Below are 24,896 nucleotides of genomic sequence, written 5' to 3'. Positions count from 1 at the left end.
GAAAGGTTAAACTCTCCACAGAATAAACAAGTAAAGTTAAACAGCCAAAACGTAGAGATAAGGTAGGGTCATGCAGCTACTGAGGTTTTAATGTTTATATACCTACAGACTGCCTCTTCTGACTGTGCAGTGCATTGTCAAGAAAAGGAATACAAAGAGCAACATTGAGCAAAGGACACACATACAAACATACAAACATACAGAGACAGGCCTGGTGTAAAGACAGTGTGAGATATACATGTACAGAAATATGAGACATATTTTCCAAAGCCCCTTTAGATCTATCAGACATGCTACATGCTCTATATTTAATGACAAGAGATTGAGAACTTCAGTAAGTGGCTACAGCACTGAGATATGAGTTTAGTTTTGGTTTCATTTATAAAATAAACAAAAGTTTTGTCATAGCATTACGTATTGAAACCTTCAATTAAAAGGTTCCAAGAAATTAAAAGCATGACTGGAAAAAAGTTAAAGATGAAAGTCTGGGTAAAAAAACAATTCTCTATTACTCTGTCTCTGCAGACATTAATGTTGCGACCATTTTATAAAAGCATCAAATAAGGACAAAGCACTTTATTTCCTCTCCTGTTGCAGCCTCTTTTTGAAAACTGACCTAGGAGAGCACATCTCAACCCACCTCAAAATGCTCCATAAGTAAAACTCGCTACTCGAGCTGAAGTGGTTTCAGAACAAACTTTTATTCTGCACCAAAGGGCTTTGGAGTGGTCTCCTTCGCAACAAACAGCAAGCGCGGTGCAAACCGGTGACACTGAAGTGACCACGACAGAGCTGACTTTGACAGTTCAAAGAAAAACACAAATCCAAAGTTTATACAGAGCTGTGAAACTTGAGCTTGGTGTTTACACCGTGGGGGGAAGGAAACTGCAATATGTACTCAGCATTCTGCAAGAAAATTGTTAACAGTAGCATAACGTGCAGTGAATGAAACGCTTTTCTAGCACAGCTACTTTTAACCCCATCCAGCATCTAGAGGCAGCATATAGATGCATATTAAATTGCACAAAACACTGAATACTGTACTTTATTAGGATATTTATTACTGCATTTGCCAGCAATTCTGACTTATAGTACAGTAAAGTGACAGAATTAAAATTCCACTTTTACAATTTTGCTGACCTGCTTATCACCAGAAAACCTGTGTGCGCAGCAAAAAAACTGACATCTTATCAAGATTTTTTTCCTCCTTCATCACTTGCTAAATTTACTGCAATCAATGACACTACAACGCCTGACGATCTCATCACCGAATGCCCTAGACAGCAACGCCTTTTGCTCATGTTGCAACCTGCCTGCTGATCTTGCGCCTCACAGGGGTTGAGAAGGAGGCCAAAGCATCCTGTCAGTTCCCAGCAGGCCTGCTAAGCAGCTTACAGATACTCATCCCTGATCACAGCCCTTCAGGCTTAGAAACTGTCATTCTGTTGGTGGCTTCAACTAGCTAGATCAATTAACTAATGAGTATCCATCACCCTGCTGCTGACAAAAGTACACTCGCACATCATGTACAGTGGCAGTAAACAGGCAAAACAGGGTATTTGGAAGATGCCAGAAAGGCACAAAAAACACATTTTCAAAAAGATATCATCCTGTCATCTGTAGTTTCATTACTGCAGTACGTACAACGTCAAAGCATATTTTACAAGCGAGAGAGAGAAAGAAAACACACACTTTGGGGATACAAATTGTTACCATGGCAACTTCAACATCACATAAAAACAGCAACAGCAACAGCAACGTGGGCATCTTTCAATAGCAGTTAACATCAGAGCATTGCATCTAAAATTAATAAAGAAGCAAAAATGAGAAAAATCGGAATGTGTTTTGTTTTGCAACGCTATTGGTTTCTACGGAAAGCATGTGTCATGCACGACAGCTAGTGACACTTGGTGTTTAGAGCAACCAGCCTGATAAGGATATCCGCATACTATCAAGGACTGACATGACAGGTTGCTCACCATAAACTCAGATACAGATACACACCTACGTATGGGATATGCAGAAAAACACCGGTAAATAAACTTTCATGGACTTGTCATTCTAGTATCAATATTTCCCAGCGCACTTGAACCTCGCCTGTGTCCCTGGCTGACAAAAACAATAGTTTCTTTGTTGTGAGGTGATCTGGTTTATCTGCACCTGCAGCTCTGCAACAAGCAGCCACACGCCTGCTAGCTTAAACCACTGAGTCAGAGAAGGAAGCATGCCTGCAAGACTCCAGTGCATGCATATGAACAGACTGTCCCCTGAAGTATGACATCAGCTTGTGTAGATGTATTGACTGCTTGTGTAACAGCAGCCATGATACACCCACACAGGTGGAGATAGAGAAAAAAAAAGTGAATAACAGAATGTGGGCTATGGTGAAGAAAAAATATATATATAAAAACTGGAAGTTTGCAACACGAGAGACAGAGATGGAGAGAATGGAGGTGGATGGAGAGACACTGAATCACTGGTGAAGGTCAAACCAGATTCACTAAGGGTTGTCATGGAAGCAGGATAATGCGAGGGTCGTTGCCATGGAAGAAGCTACAAGATGAGGAGCAATGCTGGCAAAATGTTGTGTTACAAAACACAGCTGAAAGATCTCCATCCTTACAATCAACCATCATTGCATCCGCATATAAAATCTCCCGGGGAGGAGAGTGGTGTGCGGCTTGCCTGGGGAGTCTGAGTAAAGTACAATGTGTGTGTGTGTGTGTGTGTGTGTGTGTGTGTGTGCGCGCACACAGTTTCTGTGACTAAGCAGGGATGTAAACGCTAGCCTACCTGGCAAGCCAAGCCACAAGGGAAACAACTACACTGTAAGTAGGCAAGTATAATGGGACAGCAGTATAATGTGTGAGACACAGATAATAGCTGAGACTCTGGATGGCCCAGGGTGTATGCTGCACATGTGTAGTACACTGTGGAAGCACAGCTTCTGAGGCCAGCTTGTATTTAAAGTTCATCCATCTCCTTCTCTCGTAAAGACGCAGACACACACCCGTGTACACGTAGGTTCTGTAAACTCAACGATAAACTCTGTTTGAACTCGTTTCCCCACTTTGCTCATTCATGTAGCCTCTCACAGGAGGAGAAAAAAATACTGATGCATGTTTGACATCTGGCTTAAATTAGAAGCTTAGCAGTCACAGCTGTTCAACCTACTAGCCTGATATAAGTTTGCCCAGCAATGGTGTCATGCATGTAGGCCATAATAAAGGCTTAACAGGGAAATATGTAATAGCTGAAGGGAAGTGAGGCAAAGTTTAAAAATGTATATCATAATCTTGACTTTAATTCTGAGGTAGAGGTAGACAGCACATTCAAATGGCATCATTAAACCAAAACCTTTATTTTTTTTTGACTGCTGACCTAATAATTTAAAACCAAAAATATGCATATTTTCAGTTTCACAATGGCCTTTTTTGAATATTTAATGCTACCGCAGGGGCAGTAGAGACTGAAAATTTTGCATCTTTTGAATAATAATGATTTTTCTTTTAAGAAAAACAACTAACACTAAAATTATTTTAAGTAGTGGACTATGATCTCACTAAGTCATGTATGTAAAGCTAGGGGTTTACATGCATGACTCAATACATTTATGACAACGTAAACTTGTGTGGGGTGCCGATATAGTTCACTGGGTTGAAAAGTCACCCATATGCTAAAGGATCACTGCAGGAGACCATTTCCTGTCTGTCATTCTCCCCATACATCTAAACTGTTATATGTGTTTTGCGGGGTCTCCTCTGGGAGTATAAGAGCTGCATGTACTTTAGTAAACTAGTGGAAACCTGCATAAAGCTGAACAAAGTCTGGCACCATGACTGATACTTTGATTGCTGCTGCACAACCCCCCTTGTGCAATAGCAACATCGAATACTGTTTATCTGCCGTAGATATCTTTTTAGACCTCACACTTCTTTTGTCCTTCACTTGTCCAGTTGGAGCTTTTTAAGCTTGAATGACTTATAGGTCAAAGTTAAGTGGCTTAACAAATGAAACCTCCCTCCAAAAATGATCAGAGGATTGGACTGAAAGTGAATAAAAAAGCAGCTAAAATCCACAGAAAAACTTTGAGACTTTCAGAAAGCATGGAGAACTACAGTATTGCTTAAGAACACTCCAAAAGTTACAAGAAAGTCTGACTCATTGAAACCAAAATATAAAGAAATACACAGTACTGTGTTTGTGATGTGGAATTCTTTTGTCTCACTGTCCTGACACAAAGACGTCTAAGAATCAAAAGTATCAACTTCAGAGTGAAAAAAAAAGTTCAACACAATCTAGGGTAAGTTAGGCAAAGAGACACCAGGAGGTAGGACAGGGAAAAGTGAAGAGACCTGGAAAATCCCTGAAGAACACAGCTGTCATGTCACACAACAATGTAACAAAACAAAAAGAGCATTCAAAATAAAAGAGCAATAGCCTTTATCTCACATTACATTTGAATCCCTAATACAGCATAGTTTTATCAAATGCTATAAGGCTATAAGAAAAACAAAACAAAAAAAGAGCACAGTCATGTTGAAATAAGAAAAAGAAAAAAAAAAGAGTGGTTGCTTTGAAAATCTAACTAAGCTCTTTAACCATGAGTGTGTGTGTGCACGCGCGCGCTACTTGACCCTGAAAGAAAGCTCTATGTAAACCAGGGCATCTAAACACAACAGAGTACACTAATGCAGCACTGAGAGGAAACAACAGCAGACTCACTGGGGCTTCTAAAGTGCATTGATCTGTTTTGTGTAGGCTACACCCTAAGAGTTGCTGCTAGTGGATTATTTCCCATGTACAAGCCCAGACCTACAAATACACACACTCTTTTGGATCATGGCATAGAAATAGTAGACAAGGTTTTAAATGATGACATAAAAATCTGATTTGCATAAATAGATGTTGGATGTGGACATACTGGTTTGATCACACTTTCACACTGGCATGGCACTAACTGCTGGTTTTCATTGGTGGCAGTCTAACCAGCAGAATTTAAATGTGCTGTAGCAGTCATTTTGGCAGTGGAGCACTCTGCAGCAGAGAAGAAGCTGCTCCTGGCCAGTTGAAGGCAGAGCTGTTTCTGTAAAAGATACATTTTTAAAAAATGTATACAGCACCTGTATGTTTCCCACTTCCAGCAGAGATCAGGGTTAGCAGCTTGCGAATATTGGAAGGCACAACAACCCAATAGCATTAGGTCACTATGCTGGTGACGTTTAAGATTAGAATTACTTCATTTTAGCATCCAATTGGGCTAAGCTATATGATATGCTGAATATTAAAAGGCTCAAGGTGGCTGTGGCTCTATCAGCTTTTACCTCTTTACTCACTTAGGAATATCTACCCTCAACAAAGTGTGCACCATCTCTTTAAGAGGGCACTAAGGTACACTTTCCATGGACTATCTGTATTTGGTAGAATAAATAGGTAGATTTGCAGATGGCTGAGCCTACATTTCAGCACAACAAACATATTGATTGCTGTAACTAATCGTTCAGATGAGACTATCAAGAACCACCAAGTTGCCTAGCAACATAGTGTTTATACGTGTGAGTATATGTGCTAATATGCATTTTTGTGGACAGCTGCTGTGTAGTTTATATTGATTATACATCCATGCATTGTCTACCTTAGTGACCTTTTATTAAAGTGACAGATCTACACAACCTCGATTTTGCGTAGGATTACTTTAACAGTAACCTTTACACTGAGCCTTGAGTAAAATTGTCCAGTACTATGCCGTTCCCTGCCATGAACAAATGAAGGGCATTGTGAATGTGTGTAGATGGAGACTGTAGGGGCCACTAGCTTCCCAGCATGCAATGCGTATCTCAGAAATAGAGCAGGATAAGGCAGAGACCCCTGGGATGGTGGCACAGAGCTAAGAAAAGAGCTCCTCTGCTCTCATTTAAACAGGGACAGGTGCTGGAGGAGGAGAGAGGTAGGCCACACTAAAGACAGACAGAGAGAGCAAGCGAGACAGACAGACCGTTAAAGAGACATGCATGTATAAAATATGTGTATTCAAATACAGCATGTCAAAGTTAACTCCTCATGTCCCAGTATTTACTCTCAGCAACAACCATGTCATTTACTGTAGTCTTTTAGACCGCATACAATTACAGGCAGATATTTAATGCCTGTGTCCCAGGTCCATTAACCTAAAAAAGACAGTTATGCTACATCAGTTTGCAGCCTCATTTTCCCAGAGTGTACCACTTTTTTCTACAATAATTACTGGGAGGAATATGAGTTTTTGTGTGCGAGTGTGTGCTTTTAATATTTGCCTCCCTTTTTTTTCCTAATGCATGTTATTTCCCGAAAGACATGTCTTTGTGCTGAATCATGCGAGATGTTATTAAAATTTAGCTATTAGCAAGGCTAGAAAAGCTGATAAGAGGGGATGAAATATATTTGATTTCCTCTGGCTGGGGAGTCTAAAGTGTATGCATTTCACATTCTTGCCCGGGTTGTTGAAAACAGAAGAATAAATCAAATGGCCAAAGGGGAGTTTGTTTTATTGTTAGCCAGAGACAGGGTAAATGAAAGTCACAGCAAATATAAAAACAATATGATATCAACGAAATTTCTGTGCTTGCACAGGTTTTTAGAAAAAGCTCTCACTGAAATGCTAAAATTTAGGACAGCATAATGGAACACACCCAGCCAAGCACAGGCAAGTTTTAAAGAAGAACAGACTGACCATACTGAGTCTGAAAGAGGCCAAAACCTTCCAGCATACCTTCAGTGAAAAGTCAGTCATGCAGATCCATGATACTCAAGTGCACAAACTAATGTGCTGACTTTCACTGGTTAGAGGGAAACCACCAAGTATACATCTTGAAAGCTACTGGCATGGACAGCCGCAATAAATCAGTGTTTTCAATTGTGCATCAGGAGATAGAGCAGGTCATCTACTAATCAGAAGGTTGATGGCTAAGTCTCTGACTGCTCTCGTCTGTGTGTCAAAGGCCAAGATACTGAACCTGAGTTGCTCCTGATGCGTTCAGCAGAGTAAGAATGCATGTAAATGCTAGACGTAAAGCACTTAGGCATAGACAAAAGTGCATGTTCGAATGTGTGTGTGAACTGGTGAATGGGTTGTTGTGCAATGTGCTTTGAGCGCTCGAGTAGAAAAGCACTAGTCTATTTGCAATACACATAGCCCATGTTATGCAACAAGAAAATGCAGACAAGACAACAGATTCAATCTACCATGATTCAGGCAATATTTCAGACATGCAAAGTTGTGTGTAGACTCTTAATTCTATTTAGGTCATATTCATTTGAACTCTGAAATCAACTGAGTAGAGCAAGAATAGCCAACACACCAGACTTTGAAGCAAGACTTTTTCTGGAAAAATAGGGAAACTTAACTGACTGGCAGAAATCTAACCAACCAGCCTTGAGAAATTTAAAAGAGGGCTTGTTACAGTGACGAATCAAAATGCTTGAAATTTCCGGAGGAGTTTAAACCTGTAAACTGCCTTAGCTACAGGCGTAGTCGTAAATAACATGCCTCTAGCTTCAAATGGATATAAACACAATGAAGAAGGGCTGGTTGGTTGGTACTGTTGTAAATACCTCCAGCCCCACAAACACCACATTTCCCTAAAAGGGTTGGAGAGCCCCACAAGCCTCACTGAGGTTATAATTGCTCACTCCCTCCAGACCTACATGAAGAGAGAGAGATAAAGTAAGAGTAGGATGGCAGACACAGCGAACGAAAGAAAAGAAAAAGAAATGAGGGAGGGAGAGCAGGTGTGTGTGTGTGTGTTAGTGTGCATGTTCATGCATGTGTGTGGGTGGCAAAGTGACAGGCGATGATTAGCCCAACCAGAGGAGGATATGTGGGAGGGAGTATGTGGGAGTAGTGGGGCTGGTGAGAGAGAGACTCTACGCAGAGATCTACACAAGTGGATTAAAAGAGCTCTCATACTATATAAACACATAGAAATGGCACATGGTTTATGTACAAACACACAGAACGATGTAAAGTATAAAAGGCATGAATGCACATGGAGTACAGCGCACACCAGGATGGATTCCTGTGGGAACACGCTTTGTTGTCAAGGTGTTGTAAAGAATCAAGCTAGGCTACACTGTGTGTTGATTTGATAATGAAAACAGGCAACAGAGGCAATCATTTTCACAAAGTAATTTCATCCCTCACTGTGCAAGTGTGTGTGAGGGGGTCAAAGATGACAGGAAAAAATAAAAAGCCAGGAGAGAGGAAGGAGATGGTTAGCATCTGCAGACTCTTAGGTGTGTAGGCGGGACCGTTTGCGCCCATCTCTAACTGAGCTTTTAACAGGCTTTAAAGAGGTGCAACAAGAGCTCAAACTCATACGTGCATGTGTGAACATGCGCAAACAAAAAGAAAACGGGGGGAAAAAGATGCAGATTACCTTTAAAGGACATTGAGCCAGTCAGCTCAAACACAGCTAGTCCACAGAACAAATCAATCAGTTTTAATGGATTCTAGCTTGCTAAGGTAGAATCCATTAAAGCACTCACATCCACTGCATTTCTTACAAGCCTGATTTTACACTTTTGTCTGCTTCTATACTTCCATACTGGAAGCAGAAATTTTGTGTGCTCTCAATTTTAGCACACAGAGGCTGTGGTTTATATGGGTAATTGAGATGCTCCCGGTCTGTGGATATTTTAGTGTTCTACCACCAGCCAAACAGGAAACCCACGGCTCTGGGGCCTAACCCTGTACATACAGTTGAACTTCAGGTCATTATATTGGACGTGACCTCAGGGTGGGGACTCTAAAATGTTGCAAGCAACCGGTTGGAAAACAAAACACTAATTCTTCCTGTGGAAAACACAGAAGCACGTAGAGAACCGCTGGGTGTAACGCACACATGATATAAGAAACAGACAACAAACAACAGGATGCATTATATTTAATTACATCACAATCTTTTTCTTTTCTTTTTTTCTCAAACTTAATGAGTGAGAATCTCAGTCTTTGCTGTGTCTAGATGGACAGACAAGAATGGGCAGATATTAAGACAGAGAGGTTTAGTCGTTTAAATATCAAGTTCTTTTCCAAATCCTCCTTGAGGCATAGGTTTTCGGTTGTCTCATACACACGGAAATATCCTACACACAATGGTCTATGTACAATTTCCAAATTTGGCAGCTTTATTTCCGTTATGAATAGGATTTAAATCAAATCCCAGCACACACAGAAACTTCAAGCACATTCAATAATGTGTATTTTTAAGAATAAGGTCGAATTCAGTGCTGTTACAGTCCAAGTGGTTGGTGGTGCAAGAGGAGATTAGACCAGCTGTCAGTTAGACTACATATATATTCTTCTGTCTTTGTGACAACTTCAACCGAGGTTGTCTGGTCACAAAGAGCCAGCTACTGTAAGCAAGGCCGGGTTCAGCATGGAAGTACTGCTGTGAACTTTGGAATCAATAGAAATCCACACAAACGCTGTGAGATATAGAGATAGAGAGAGCGAGAGGATCGCTTGCTGAATAAAACATCCTGAAAGCACTTTCATGTCAGTCCCTGTTGGCTGGGCTGGAGGAAACCCAAACTGTATCTCAGCTCCACAGCAACAAAGGCCCCATCAAATCAACAGCTACTTCTGCGCAGATCAAGCAGCCGAGTGCACAATCAGTGCAAAAGGGAATCTCTTCAAACATGAGCTGATTTCCCCTGGGCTGGGGACAGCAAACACACGCACAGACGCACACGAACACACACACACAGAAAATCACTGATCACCTAGGAAACTACTCACTACGAGAGCACCAGGTGTTGCTTTTCCAATTGACCTCTATGTTTGCAACCAGAATGCTCACATCCAGACACACCTAATTGACATGACATAAGCACTTAATTTAAAGAGCAACACGTCCAGTATACGCATACATTTTTCCACAAAATGAAAGCATGCCATGCAGGAAATGTATCAAACTGGCACTCTCCTACCAAAAATCTAAAAAGACTTTATACTTTTCAGCTTGGTTGAAAGCATCTAACTACGTATGCTGTTGAAAATGACAATGTTCAGCCCGAGCCTCACTGTGCTGCTGATGATACTGCACTCATCATTGTTTTGTTTTTCCTTCCTAGAACATTTCCCTATGAAAAGGAAGCCCGTGTAGTGAAGAAGTCATTTCCTCCATGAGTGAAATGACTAGATTAAAAAGACTAATTAAAAAGCACCTTCTCTATCAACCCACATGTTTTCTTCTTAAATGCTACTCAACTGTCACATTGTTTTATACACAGAAAGATAATGCGGCTTCTCTATAAGGCCAATGTAACCAGAAAAAAGGAAGGAAAAAATATAACCCTCCAATAAGATGGAAAGAAAGAGGGTAGGGTCATCATATATACATCACTTACCCAAGTCTTTGGATCCTTGACTCTCACTGGCCAATTCACCCATTCTGACCAGAGCATCAAAGTAGCCTTTGGCAGCAAATGTCACATCTAGAAGAAAATAGGAGTGAGTACAAAAAGAAATAAAGGGGTTATTAGTTTAAAGGTTACAGAACAGTCCACTTTCCATGCACAGTTTAGCTTTGTGTGAATACAGGTGACAGCTTTCTATACAGTGATCTCTAGTTTCTCTTAGAAGTATTTCAAACAATAAATCTCTTTTTTTTCCTTTTATGTTCTGTTTCTAGTTTCATATGAAAAATAATAAATGTTGCACCTTTGAGTCAGAATAAAGTATGTGAGCATTTTTTGGGTCACTTCAGATAAATTCATTTTGCTATGAAACCACTCACTCAATATTTTGTAACACCTGGAAACACTTCCTTTGTCCATGTTTTAACAGCTTTTCCATGTCAATTTTTTGTGCCATAGCCTGCAGAAGCCTTTTTTAAAACAAGTTTGCAAGTGTGCTTTATTTTTTCCCCTCTATATCAGCGGTCCCCAACCCCCGGGCCTCGGACCAGTATCGGTCCGTGAGTCGTTTGGTACCGGGCCGCACGAGTTGAGGCTCAGGTGTGAAATGTATGGTTTTCAGGGTTTTTAAATTGGTTTTCAGCGTTATTTTGTTATCGTTTTTATCGTTAAATCGGTTTTCCTGGGTCTTTTCACGTGTGTTATGAACAAATCTTTTTTTCGGTACCGGTACTAGTTTTATTTTGTTGTATTTATCCACGACACCTTAAAGGCCGGTCCATGAAAATATTGTCAGGCATAAACTGGTCCGTGGCGCAAAAAAGGTTGGGGACCGCTGCTCTATATCATATAGTAAGGAAAAGCTAAGCATTTATTATATATAAATATAAATAAATGTATATAAAATGCACAGGGGAATATTTATCTCAGGCCTCTTTTTGATCCACGGCCAATAGGTCACATACATACGAAAAAAAGAGAAATCAATAGCTCCTTGTTTCACAAAGGAAAGAGTAATGTCATGCTGTAAACCACATGCTGATAATCGCCACTGCACTTTTGCTTCTTCCATTCCATTTAATCTTTTATGTCAATATGTTTGAACACCCCACAGCAGGGTGACACAGTGACTGTGTTGGCTGCTGATTGACAAGCCTCGTACACCTGTATAGACAATGATTCCACAGGCTCCCCGCTAGCACTAATGCAAGGCATAAAGCATACAGTGTTTCTAAAATTCTCACATGACATACAGTGAATGCACATGGCTGTAGGTCTCGTGACCAATAAGGGGCTACTCGTGCACACACAGAAAGTTTGACTTTTGCTCCATGCATGCACAAAAACAATCAGTGAAGTTAATCCAAATGGGCAGTCGTTCTGCTTGTATTTGCTCTGCGGCTAAATAAGGAGTCGTCCTGGCTGCACAAATCAATATCCGCCTCAGCCACTATCATTTCAACTGCACCTGACCAGGCTAACAGAGGTCACACAGGGCAGAGTCAGCTTCCAGTGATTTCTGCCTTACTACCATGCAGTCCTCCACCAGTCTGACAATCTCCAGCAAATAATGGCCAGTGCTTTTTGAGGTGAATTCAACAGCAGTCCAGGTGACAGATGGGCCTTTGCCTTTCAGACAGCTCCCAGGTGAGAGGCACATTTACAACAATGTCCTGGCAGGGGCAAGCTATTTCTAGCAGACAGATGCAGCTGCCCTGCAATAAGGGAAGTCTCCTAGGCTGGAAGCCTCGAAGCTCTGCTCCGAGGCTGAGGGACATATGCTAATGCTAATCCCAATTACAGCTGAGTCAATGGCAGGAGATGGCCTGTGCTTCCTTCTTTCTCTACTGCATGGGAAAGACCAGAGAAATAAGAGCAGAGCCTTCAGAGCATCATAGCTGAGTCCTCTTCGTTATGTCAAACAGGCCTCCTGCCTGCCTTGATGTGAAAAGTGTGAATGTGTGAGTGTCAGTTCATGTGAGTTTGCACATGTGTGGTAGGGGGGGTTGTGAGAGCTCTTGCAGATCTCCCAGCAACAGACACTTTCTTTTTGCTGATGCTGCTGCAGCAGCACGTGTGATAGTGTCTCTGTAACTGAAGAATGGCTGATTAGATAAGCTGGATCTATACGGGTGGGTCTATCTAATGAAATGTGTGATAATGGGTTCAGAGAGACAGACGGAGAGGATTATTGGATCTCTGATTGCACGGCAGGCAAATGGTAGGGGAGGGGTTTATTTGAGAGCTACTGATCCTTCACTCATCCTTCACTCTGAGGAGGGATAACACATCTTGATCGAGACAGTAAAGATTTTCTGTAAGTGTGTCAAAATCATCATATTGTCAGGGGACTTGTATAAAAAAATTACAGGCTCTGTTGGCTTGGCAGTTAGACTCGGTCAGTCGCAGCATTTGTTGCTTTTACACTTACCAGCCACTGTGAAATTCACTGACTGAATGCTGTGTTGGAAAACCTGTAATACTCTAATACCCAGACCAAGCAGGCCTATCAGTGAAGGCTTTTGGCATTTCTGGTGTGGGATAATTTCAGTGATTGCACCATATGGATATGGTGTGCACTCCCATCCCCAGCCCCCTCAAATGAGAGCTGCTTAGTCCCTTGGGTTTAGCCAATTCTGCAAAGTGGGTCTTTAATGGCTCTGTGAGAGCCTACCAGTCTGTTTCCTACTTAAACCAAGGACAGGATTAGTTATTGTGCATCAACGGAAAGAAAAAGACTTGTTAGGGAAGAGAACATCCTTAATAGTAGGATGAGTTGGACTGGCAGAGGGATGTCTTGTTATGGTTGAGGAACACATTGTATGACAGTCTTTTTAAAACGAATTTTTCACACATGCCCTACAATGCCAAATTTTTCTAAACAACGCCCAACAAGGATTTATGTGAGAATGCAAATGCTGGACACAGTCAGATTGAACATGAACTGGTCTTTAAGCTGCTACCTCCCGCAAAGTCCATGTGATGTGGGAATAATGCCTGCACAGTAACAGTTGTGCAAATTCACAGCCAGCAAGTGGTCATCCTGCACATCCTACCTTACCTTGCCTAAATTAAATACAATACAGTACAGTTTCCAGCAGTGAGATAACACTGCTGTGTGCTACATGTGAGAAAGGACAACTCTGTACAATGTCCTGACCTGATTTTCTAAAAGCAGCTCAAATCAGGAAGTAAATTCAAAAGGCATGGCTGTAAGTGTTTGGGATTCCAACAAACAAATGCACAAGCACAAGCAAATAGCCACACAGCCACACACACACTTGTTTTCCTTTGTAAATCTGACTGCTGACAGTGAGCTATCCTCGCTTTTGAATTAGATTAGAGGTCTTTTGTGTTGCTCTGACTACACCTCTATAACCATGCACAAGCAACGCCAGAAGCTCTGCACCAGATGATTAGGTCTGCCTATTTAACATAAGGATAAATTTTGTAGGGTTTTTTTGTTTAGTTTTTTTAAAATGCACAAAAAGGGATATGTAGCTAGATACATAAAGCAAGGGAGAGAGAGAGAGAGAGAGAGAGAGAGAGAGAGAGATAAAGAAAGAGAAAGAAACAGAGTGTTTTCTTGGCTAAGTGCCTAAATCTGCAGTGAAACAGGAGCATGAAAGAAAAAAAGAAAGGACTTACTGGCAAGGGCCTTCTCATAGTTCTTCCCCATGGCAACAAAGTTCCGTAAGCAGGGATTGAACTGCTCCATAATGGTCTGAAAAAGAAAACAAGAAATAGATGGGAGGTTGGGCATTTACTTATCATTAGACTGTAAGTCAAGAGCAAAGACTTGCATATTGCTTTATTTATTCGCTATTCCACTTTTTGCCTCACATTCTCTTTATATGCAAAGCTTCTCCAGGTGCACAAAAGCAGTTTTCTATAAAGTAAACAGCTATATACAGAACACATAGCAGTGTACAGACCAAGAGGCAACCTCTGGGGCTGAAATATGGAGCCAAAGTCGACGTGCCAAAAAGCTGCAGTTCCTCAAATGATTACTGGAGGCTTGCTCCGAAAGCGAGTCGGTCCCCATAGACTGCCATGTTAAAATGCCCAACTTCACAGTAGAAATAAACATGTTTACAGCATAGTGCAAAAGGGGGTTTGGTGTCTTAACAAATTCAAATGTAAACTTACCAATTCAAATGTAATATGTCTTAAAGTTTTATCTTATTAGGGGTAGGAGTTACTGAACTATAGCTCTCGACCGTGTTTGTAGGGTTGCTGCCTTTTGAATGCCTGACAAAACATCCAGCTTACAGTGTGATTAATTGTACTAACGGCCTTTCCAAGAACTGTGTGCTGCAGTACTGGTTCAGTGAAATTCCAGCATTTTATTAATGGGTTTCTCATTTTTATAATAACCAGTCGCAGAAGTCATATCTTTTGTTTTGGCTGGATCAGTAAGCTACACTGTTTTGCTCTGGAAATACTGTATCCCAATACACTCCAAGGTGCAGTGTAAAATGCTGAGAATGCATGATTCTTGACACTTCTCAACACCACCTCCCTTCTCCTCCCCTCCTTCCTCCTGCACTTCTCCAGGGCTTCCTCCAATTAGCCGGTCCCTAGTCACATAGTCAGGAATAGCCAGGGGGAAAGAGAGACAACTACAACACTGCTGCAGCAGCAGCAGTCTCCACCAACCATCAATACTGCTGGAGAACACTTTATAATCTACTTCTAGCTTGAATCCACACAGTGGCAAAATAATATGGTAAGGTGCCACTAGTGTCAAGCTAAAACCCCATCAGCCCATCCTGAAAATCATGGGCCTCTTATCCTCACTCAGACTTCAGCATTTTTGCTTTTTCCTTCATTTTTCTGCCAGTTTTTTTCCTTATTGCTTTTTTAAACTGTGCCAAAAGTTGAGCAGCACCATATATGTATGTAATCCATCTATAGTGAAAGTCCAAATGAGTAAGATATAAACTGCCTATTATTTTTCTTTATCATAAGTAATTAAATTACTACACCTTTTTATGACTCTGCTTACAAAAAAAAAAAATGTAAAACTGGAGCAAACTACAAGTAATAACGTCAAAATGCCAAAAGACAAGTCACCATCAATGACTCATTTACTCTGATTTACTGGTTTAGATCTATACATCTATAGGCAAATGCAATTTAAAAGGTATTAAACTAGGATATAGTTTTAAGTATTGCTACAAACATTTTTTATTGTCTGTCAACAATATTCTTATAACCAATACCTGATAGACTTTTGCCCTATAAAGGAAAACCATAAAGGCTGAGGAGTTTGTAAAGTTAGAAAGGCAAGGCTGGGATGGATAGGACATGTGCAGAGGGAGGATAGTGGATATAATGGAGAAAGGATGTTGAAGATGAAAAGAGAATGACGACAGAGGTTCATGGATGTAATGAAGTACGACATGCAGTGGATTGGTGTGATAAAAGAGGATGCTAGGGATGGGGTGCGATAGAAGCAAATGATCTGCTGTGGTGACCCCTAAAGCGAGCAGCCAAAAGAAGAAGTGATGCTTTATTGTAGAGGATTTACATTTTCAAAATGGTCAAGAGAAAAGAGAAAAATAAAAAGGTTGTTGTTCATTCATTATATTAACTAGCAATTTCACACCACTGCCTTCAGAGCTGTGCTGTGCATGTTTTAAAGACCTTGCTAGACCACTGTAATCAATGAAGTCACAAGTTGGTTTGCAGGACAAATCATGTGATGACACTATTCCTCAATTACCCAAACATCTTCTTCTGCGTTATATTATAAACTGGATATAAATACAACTTGTGGGCCACTACTGTGTATATATACTGTTAGTTAAATATCTGTGTAGGTTTGCAATCATCCATGTCATGAGAGTCTTGAGTGCTTTAAAAAGCAAACACCTCCAAAGGGGCCAACCCCCACTAGGAGTTAAATACCTGAGGTTCTCCACCATTTTTTTATATAACTAAAGAAGCTCTGAAGGAAACCAGCAAATGTTTACTACCAATGCTTAAACATTGCTTGTGCTGTTAATTATATTTCAAAGAAACACATCAGATTAATAGTAATTTAGTCTTTGCTCTTGTTTCAGTATTTTGCTTTACAGGGATGTCCCATATCATATTGTCCCTGCTAATGCCAGTAATAAATTTGCCTTTACGTTCTAGCACACTCGGGCATGTCTGAGAGTCAGAGCCATGCGTCCATCTCAGGTGATGATTTAGTACCTAAACAACCTCCAAGAGAACGAAGTACTTTGCAAAACATGCGAGAAAAATGTTCCCGCTAAAACTGAAAATAACAAACTTGTTTCACCACTTGAGACAAAAACACTGTTCGAGACAACCAGGCTACAAAAGGGGGAGAAACTAGCTAGAGATAAGCGACTCACACTTAAACAAATGCTCCACTGAGTACCGCTGGAATGCTCACTAGTTGTGCTCCATATACCAGGGAAAGAGGGCGGTGGATATAAATTCCTTGCTACTTTTGTGTTTACGTTTGACTTGACTGTGTCATCGGATATATTGCTGTATCACTACTACTGCACTATAAACCCGCTGCAGCTGGCACCTTGTTTAAGAAAATTCACACTTCAAATTAGGTAGTCTGACATCAATGACAGTAGCTCATTGGAAAAAAAAAAACCCTTTTACACTACTGAGGTTACATTGCTCAGTAGATTAAATATTTTTCTTCCAAATTTTCTGGAAATATTGTAATATAATTTTGAAGCTATACCCCACTCCTATAGCTTTATTTTAGAAACCCACAAATCTCTGCACAACATATGAAGCTTTTTAGCATTTGCTGTGGTCAGAGCAACACTACCAGTGAGCAAAAGGACAAGGAAGAGTTGTTCAGGAACCTATATTGTTTGGCTAAAATCAGAAGTCACAGCCTTTTAGAGTCCTCCTCCTCTTCTGTTGACTGAGTCTAGCTGTCAATTAAAATGGACTCATGGTAAGTCTACAGTGCACCGTGGAACAACAATACAGTGAGAAACTTTGTTCTTATACAGATACAAGCACACACAAGGCAACAACGTCCTACAGACTCTTCAGTGGTCTGCTTACTCTTCAGTCTGCTTACTTGTTTTATTTTTTAATAAAAATAATTGTTTTAAATAAACTTATTGCAAAGTTACGATGAAACAATAGTAAAACGCATATTATAAATTATTCTAATGTTCTCCCCCCGGCTCTGTTAGACTAACACACTCAAAGGATACAAATATAATTGGTTGAGAACCTTATCTCAAGTTCACATAGCACCTCAATACAAATTGTATCCCTGCTTGTTCTACCTCTGGGAAGATAAAAGACAACCCTCAGGACCTTGCTAAGAAAATATTTATTCCTAAATTATTCAGTGCATCTCATTGAAGAGGTTACACAAACGTGTGTATCACAAATTCACAAATACATGTGTGTGTACTCGTGCACACACCTACATTGATACAAGTGGTTATAATAAAGAGTGGTGGTGTTTAAAACTGGTGGGAGGATTACATAAAAAAAAAAAAGCTAGGCCCAGTACAGCATCATTACAGAACATTCTCCCACTGAAGAGGCCAAAGGTATGTGACACAAGCCTAGCTGCCTTTTCTTCCACGTTCCGAACACACGCACGCACGCACGCACGCACGCACGCACGCACGCACACACACTCTATAAACAGACAGTAATGCATGCAGCTATGGAGCCAATTTACAGTATTATGCGATTAGCTACTGATATAACTATTATATAAGAGACATGAATTACAATAGAACTTAAATGACATGTAGTTAAGGGAAGTGAAGAAGTGGAAAAAAAGTGAGGTAGTTTCTTTCTTCATCTCTTCCCATTGTTGCTAAATTTGTCATCCCAGTTCTCTTGTGCTACATTGTTACCCTAATTGTGACAGCTAATTGGGAAATGGGGCCAGGAGACACTTAAGGTTGTGCGACAGAGAGGCAGGGAGGGAGAGAGAGAGAGAGCTATCAAGTAGATGACTGAATAGAAAACTGTGAGGATGAAATATTCTATGAATTACGAATAAAAGGTGTATAATCGGCTACTGTATCCCCTCTTTTCAAACTCGTTGTATCATCTTCTAATTAAAGAATTCATAAAATAAGAAATAAGTCAAGGCTCGAGTCATTTTCTCCTTTTCTGAGAGGAAGAGTCTGCTCATTTCGTCACTGCCTACACGAAGACTGATTGAATTCATTATCAGCACTCGGAGCAAAAAATTAAGGGAGACAATCAAAGGAGGGCAGACTAATGTCTCCTGCAAAATTAATCAGATCTCTTTGACACCCAGCTGTGCTGCAGAGGTGAGACAGGGAGAATACAGAGAACTGTGGCGTGCATGAGTGCATGTATAAAGGAGGATTAGAGGAAAACTTTATTAGGCGACGTAAAAAATGATTTCTTTCTGCGCACTAAACAAATCAATGTTTCCCCTCACCATAGCAGCAACAATCGAAACAAGGTCGATGCATCTAGATGGCAGATTCAAATTATGGGACATTCATTCATCTCTGCTCACTCTGTTCTCCTCTGTCACACACACACCTACGCACACAAACATTGTAATGACATGCAAAGGGGGCAATTTGAAACTAACACCAGCTGATTAGAACCAGGGGGAATCACGCGCAATCAGAAGCCAGGAAGCCATCATCTGTTCCCTCTCACCCTCCCCTCTCTCATTCCTTCTCACTTCCTCTTCAACATAGCAACTTGTCACAGGCCTAAAAAAAAATTTAATAAATACATAAATGCCCAGATCACATGAACGCTGAATCTGCCATTTACTGCATTTGTGAGGACTGTAAGGGCCTATCACATGATGAGAGCCGAAAGAAGCTGCCAGAGCTGCTGATGTTATTATGGAAGAATGTTAAGAAAGTGGATACTGTGTGGACTGACTAGTGGCAAAAATGCCATTTGCCTTTCTCTTTCTTAATAATGAGGGTGCATAAGCAAAGAATGAGTCTCAGCTGGAGGGCAACTGATACCTGAACTAATTAGTGTACTAGGACCAAATATTTTGGCTCCAGTGTGATCTCCAGTCTAGCTGAGTGCACTGAATGATTATTAACATGATGGGCTCAAGACCGTACACCTCAGACGGGACCTTGACTAAATCATTTCTTGGGAGAAAACCCCTTGCTGGCCAAACGATGTCTCTACAGTGTGGTCACGAAACTCAGACTGTTTAACAGGGATTTTTCTTTTCATATACGTTTCCTTTCATTGTCACATCGACCCATGAATCGAGGTACAAATGAAATCTTTAGACAATTAAGTTACCTAAAATTTTTTTTAAAAAGAATCTGTGATTGTAGCAGTGGTGCTGGATTTGAATATATCTGGGTACCTGTCAGAGGGTATTCTGGTTGTTTATGCTATGCCATCCTGGGTTTTTCTCCTAAGCCAGTCAATTTGGTGCTAAGGCTGGTCACAGCTTATCAGAAATCTTTTTTTTGGTGTTAGAACTAATGAGACAGTTGGCATATTGGAAATAGGACACATGTCTAAGGGAATGCATTCCAAACTTTATCACATTTCACTAGAAGAAAGTAAATTCCATTTAAACGTCACACTTAAAATTAGACAACTGAGTGTTTTGACTTCTTGCGTATACTCAGATAGGATGGGCAGTTTTATCATTTGATTTAAAAAGAAGTTAAGACTTCAAAGCATCAAAGCCCTACAGTACAGTGGCATTCCCAGCACTTATCAAGAGACTGAAGTACAAGGACTCTAAAGACTAACTGAAGAGCTACTGTAAATCTGAAACACAGTAAACTGCAAACAACAATGCAAAGCATGCGCTTATGTCAGAGGTATACGCTTTGAGCAGATGCCAATGGCCAGTTCGCAGTTTCGCATACTTAAAGCCTTACTAATGCTGCAGAAGGCACATCATGTGCTCTCAGTGGAAGCCAAGGTAAAAATCAAATCTCAGAATACCACATGAATGCGTGTGTCCTTTCCAAGTTCTCTTGAAGGGAGAAAACTTTAACATTATGAGCAGAAAAAAAGAAAAGTTTGTAGACTTCAAAAACAGCTCCTCCATTCCTTTGTTATGGAAGCGTGCACACTCAAGTGTTGCGCATCACTCATGTCAAACACAGGCATCGATATAAAATAGAACAGAGACGTTCTTCCTATAACAATGTGCTTTGGTTGCAACAACTCCTGACAGTTTCAGCGCTGGCTTTTATGTCACAGATAATGATGTTGCTGTGCCACACAAGCCGTTTACCTTTTCTAAAAATTTCAAATGTAGTGAAACAACCCAGTGCAGGTTTAGACGCTTGTATTAAATGTCATCCAATTTTTTGAATACGTTTTATTTTTATTGTGAACATAAACAGTGGAAAGGGTTTCATGCAGGTCTACAGTCATGGTCATTAGTCCAAAAAGACTCATGTCAGGAACTATGTAAACACTGAAAATAAACTGTTGCAAAAAAGCCTATAAATCATACATCGCCTCTTGCCAACAGTAGCCTACTTTCCATCCTCTGTCATGTAAACATGCTCCTAGTAAGATGGGAATAAAACGGGGAATTTATGATTTGTACTATACTCTTATTAACTTGCAGCGCAGAGGGTAAATATCAGCAGTTCCTGTGTGCTGTATTTGTGAACTCAGTCAGGGTTTGCAACAATTCAATGATAATGCCTTGCATGCTACACAGAAATAAAAGGGTTTGTCAGGTTGGAGATGGCCCCTACTGTAAATATCAGTCACGAAAAGGCACTTTGGCAAATTTCAGTATAACAGAGCAGACATGAGTTTTTTTTAAGACTCTTTTGGGGTCCATAATTGTCTCTAAGGGGTCTCAGATTGAGTAGGAAAAACCAAGCCCTCTACAAACAATTACTTTGTCTTTTCCTCACCTTTAAACTGAAATGTCCCCTTCCGTCTCCGCTGGACAAATAACATACACACCAGAGACCAACTATTTACTGTGTTTGTTTGCTTTTCTGTCATCTGCAGCTAGTGTGACCCCCTCATCCACCTCAGCAGCAGCCATTCAACTAACTCAGTGCAGACACTGGTTACCACAGCAACCGAGACCAGACTTATTTGCTAGCTTTATTTCTTTTACCAGCAAAAGATCCTTTTCCTTTTGTGGAGGAAAGGGATGCATTTCCCACAAATCCCTCAAAATATGATTTTAGCTTTCAAATTGAAAAATAGAAAATGTTGAATCTGAGAAAATCTTTCATTGTATTTTAGGTTACGTCACTGGCTGGCTGTATATGAAATTAACATTTTTGCACATCAGTTTGAAAGCTTGCGGGCAATTCTATAAAAATGAAGAAACAGATAAATACAATGAAAAATATGTGTTGTACTGTGCAAGCATCCTACTGCTACAGAACTACCTGTAACACTCCAGTTTCTCCACATTCGAAAACAGAAAGAAAACACCTAAACAAACTGACACTGCAAATTTCCCATTTAAGCTTCCCACAGTGTCAGTCAACTAAGTGCTTGATTAATTTGAAAATAACATGTGGGTGGCATTGTTTTGCCACAGATTTTTTTTTTGGTTTTGTTTTGTTTTTGATGCTGATTCATTGAGATACATGTACATTCTGAGATATAGATGGATATAGATATAGATAAAGGTCTTTTGAATTCTACAAAAAAAAAAAAAGAAAGTTTACAGTGGCAGAGCAGCAAATCTGCTGCATTACTCATTTTATATCCAAATGGCAAAATTTGGCTGCGTCAAAATGTTCTCACCTAAAGGAACATTCAAACCATCTGGGTATCCATGCAGCATTACAGACTTTCTCCTCATAAGTACAACTGGCTTGGGGCTCAGAAGAGCACTGTGGCTGCCTGTTGAGCTGGCCTTGTGGGTGTAGTGTAGCCAATCCTACTGAAAGTAGCAGCATTTGCCACAGATGCATAGAGTAAGAGCGGCCACAGGCATGTTAACTCTAGTTCATGGCCCATCAATGCAAGACCATTGTGTCCATTGACACAGTACGAACTGAAATTTTCTGTCTCTGTGTCTCTTTCTGTCTGTGTAATTACAGCTTCACCCTCCACAGTAATTAGGGACTATTTCAACAAGGATGTGGAATGTCTCCATCTATTTTTCCTTCTCTTCATCTCTTCTTCTTCTTCACTGGCAACACTTTAACGCTTTATTTTTCTAAAATAAACAAAATCCTTCTATATTCTTTTACATTTTCTTTCTATCCTCTACATTCGGGAGAGTAGCCATGCTAACAGGGTGACTTCAAATCAACCTTAATGATCAGCGATTGTCATGAAGCATGTTTGAGTCACTGGAGTGTAGCTTTGGATTTAGCAGTCAGCATCGCCAGTCTATGCCCTTGGAAAAAACAAAAAAAAGCAATGATGAGTAAAAGAAAAGAGAATGTCTCTAAACCATCCGCCCCCAGACGTGCAGAGAAGGTGGGTGTGTGGAGCAATAGTCCTCTCTCAGCATCGCAGTCAAAGGCACAGGGAACAAATCTGCTGTTCCAAAGGCAATGAATGTTATGATATCTCCTGCAGTGCATAATGCAATCTTTTCAAGGCCCTAGGCACCACAGGAATAAACTTGTTGAAACACTATATTCTGGGGGCAGATGTTCAGAAGCACAAGTCATTTTAAACTCCTTTAAATTGCATTTTATAAGACAAGTGGTGCCTTATTTGACGTGCGGCAAGGAAAAAGGCAAATAAAACAATATATGGCATTTTCACTTATGCAGCTCCAGACAACTTCTTATTGTAAGACCACACAAATGACACACAGCACTGTATATACATCAAAGAGGCTGGTTTACACTAGATCCTTTCTGGGGCTTTTAGTAAGCATTTCATTAGCTCTACATCTCCTTTTATTCCCTTTCTGAAATAAACATGTCCATATTTGAAAAAAAAAATACTATCCTTCTATCGCTATTCCTCCCTCTCACACGCCTTCTCTAGCCCTTCACCAACTGCAAGTCTTTTAGCACAATGATATGACAGAAACACATAAGAATAATGGCACGTTGTTGCTAAGAGACCACCTGTTCAGATCTCCCACATGAGATTGTGGTGAAACTGTAGTTCTCTTATCATCACCAGAGTAACATTCATTTGAGTGTAGTGAATGTCACGACAATATTGCAACTGAGAGAGAAACCTATTACATAACAAGATGTCTTTTAGGCAGAGAAACTGCATTTCAGATGAGGGTTTTTTCTTTAATCAGACATACTGCAGCCGCTATCAGGCAACCACAAAATGAAGATCAAATAACAAGAGCGCACTGCAGAACGCGCTTGATCCACTTAACGTCAAACGACTATTTTGCCACATTCATAACAGACATTTGAGAAAATGGCATCTACTGGCTTCCGGGCTGTGTTGACATTTAGGGAGTGGTGTTCCATGGGAAAACGGCGCTGTCCTGAGGGCTAGTGGTGATGAGCCACACCCTTTTATTTCCTTACCTGTCAGGGTGTGTTCAAAACCTGCACTGCATTGTATCGGGGGCAGAATACGCAATACTTTCTGTGACAAAGGGTGAAGAAATACAAGAAAAAGTTACATTCTTCCACGGGGCGTTTAGCTTTGATGTAAACGTCCATGTTATTTATTCTTCAGGAGAGCAGCATATAATGTTAGCAATTAAGAGGTTGCACTATTGACTGGCTTAGCATACAGCTCTGTTCTTTCGAAGCTGCATTCAGGCTTGCTCTAATCTGTTTATTCACTTCATCTTGTCCTCCCCTCCTCCCGAGCCAGGTCAGTCTGAGACTTGATCCAGCGGCATGCTAAGAGGCTTGATCTAGGCCACCACCTTTCACAGGCAGCCGGTGGCATGACCAGCTGGTGGAGATGACAGCAGTGCAGACACAGACGTTTTCAAACATGCAAGCGCTGAGTGTCAGTCTTAAGTATCTGTCTCCCTGTGTCAGCACAGGAATGACTATATACCAGTCACCTCGTCTGGAACTGCCAGTCTACGTGAGGGAGGAGAATTGAAGTGAGTCATGGAGGATCATGCAGGGATTGCTGGGTTTACAGAGTTGACTCCCTTGTTGATTAAGATAAAGTCATCTCTGGAAAGTAAGGAGTGTCTCTGCCCTTTGCTGAAGGAACAATACTCAGAGTGAGATGCAGAATCCCCACTCTTGCTCTCACCATGCCTACAGTTCCAGCCCTGTTAAACACACACTCTCAACTGGGCTAACATGACTCACAGCAGCGCAGTTACCCCCCTCACCTCCCTAGTGATTACTCGGTATCTGCCCAGCTGCTGACTACAATGACTTTACAGTCTCTGCATTTTTTTTTTTTTAAACATTTTCTCTTTCTCAGGAGTTTTTTGCTTGCAAATCAGACAAACAACTATTGTCTGCTGTCTGATATGTACAGACCAGAGAGATAAGCAGGGTTACAAGGTTTTGGAAGTTAAAGCAATTATTTTTGTGTTTATCGCTTGGAGGTGCACAAAACTATTCATGTTCAATCACCACAGGCAATTAGCACAAAAAAGGTCT

At 40.6% G+C, this 24,896-nt stretch overlaps 1 protein-coding gene across 5 annotated transcripts in view; it reads right to left on the bottom strand.

Annotated features, from left to right (window-relative positions):
• Positions 1 to 24,896, bottom strand: part of LOC102198830 (brain-specific angiogenesis inhibitor 1-associated protein 2-like) — a 51,380-nt gene that overhangs the window by 22,596 nt on the left and 3,888 nt on the right. For all 5 annotated transcript variants that reach the window (XM_005745438.1, XM_005745440.1, XM_005745436.1 and 2 more), the window contains exons 2-3: positions 14,044 to 14,119; positions 10,387 to 10,473 (exon numbers count right to left, since the gene is read on the bottom strand). In XM_005745438.1, coding sequence (XP_005745495.1) covers positions 10,387 to 10,473; positions 14,044 to 14,119 — 163 coding nt within the window. The remainder of the gene's footprint in view (positions 1 to 10,386; positions 10,474 to 14,043; positions 14,120 to 24,896) is intronic.

The sequence above is a fragment of the Pundamilia nyererei genome, unplaced genomic scaffold, assembly GCF_000239375.1.
Source record: "Pundamilia nyererei isolate P.nyererei 1_Seehausen unplaced genomic scaffold, PunNye1.0 scaffold00158, whole genome shotgun sequence".
Classification (NCBI taxonomy): Eukaryota; Metazoa; Chordata; class Actinopteri; order Cichliformes; family Cichlidae; genus Pundamilia; species Pundamilia nyererei.
This window is presented reverse-complemented; position numbering and strand designations above follow the sequence as displayed.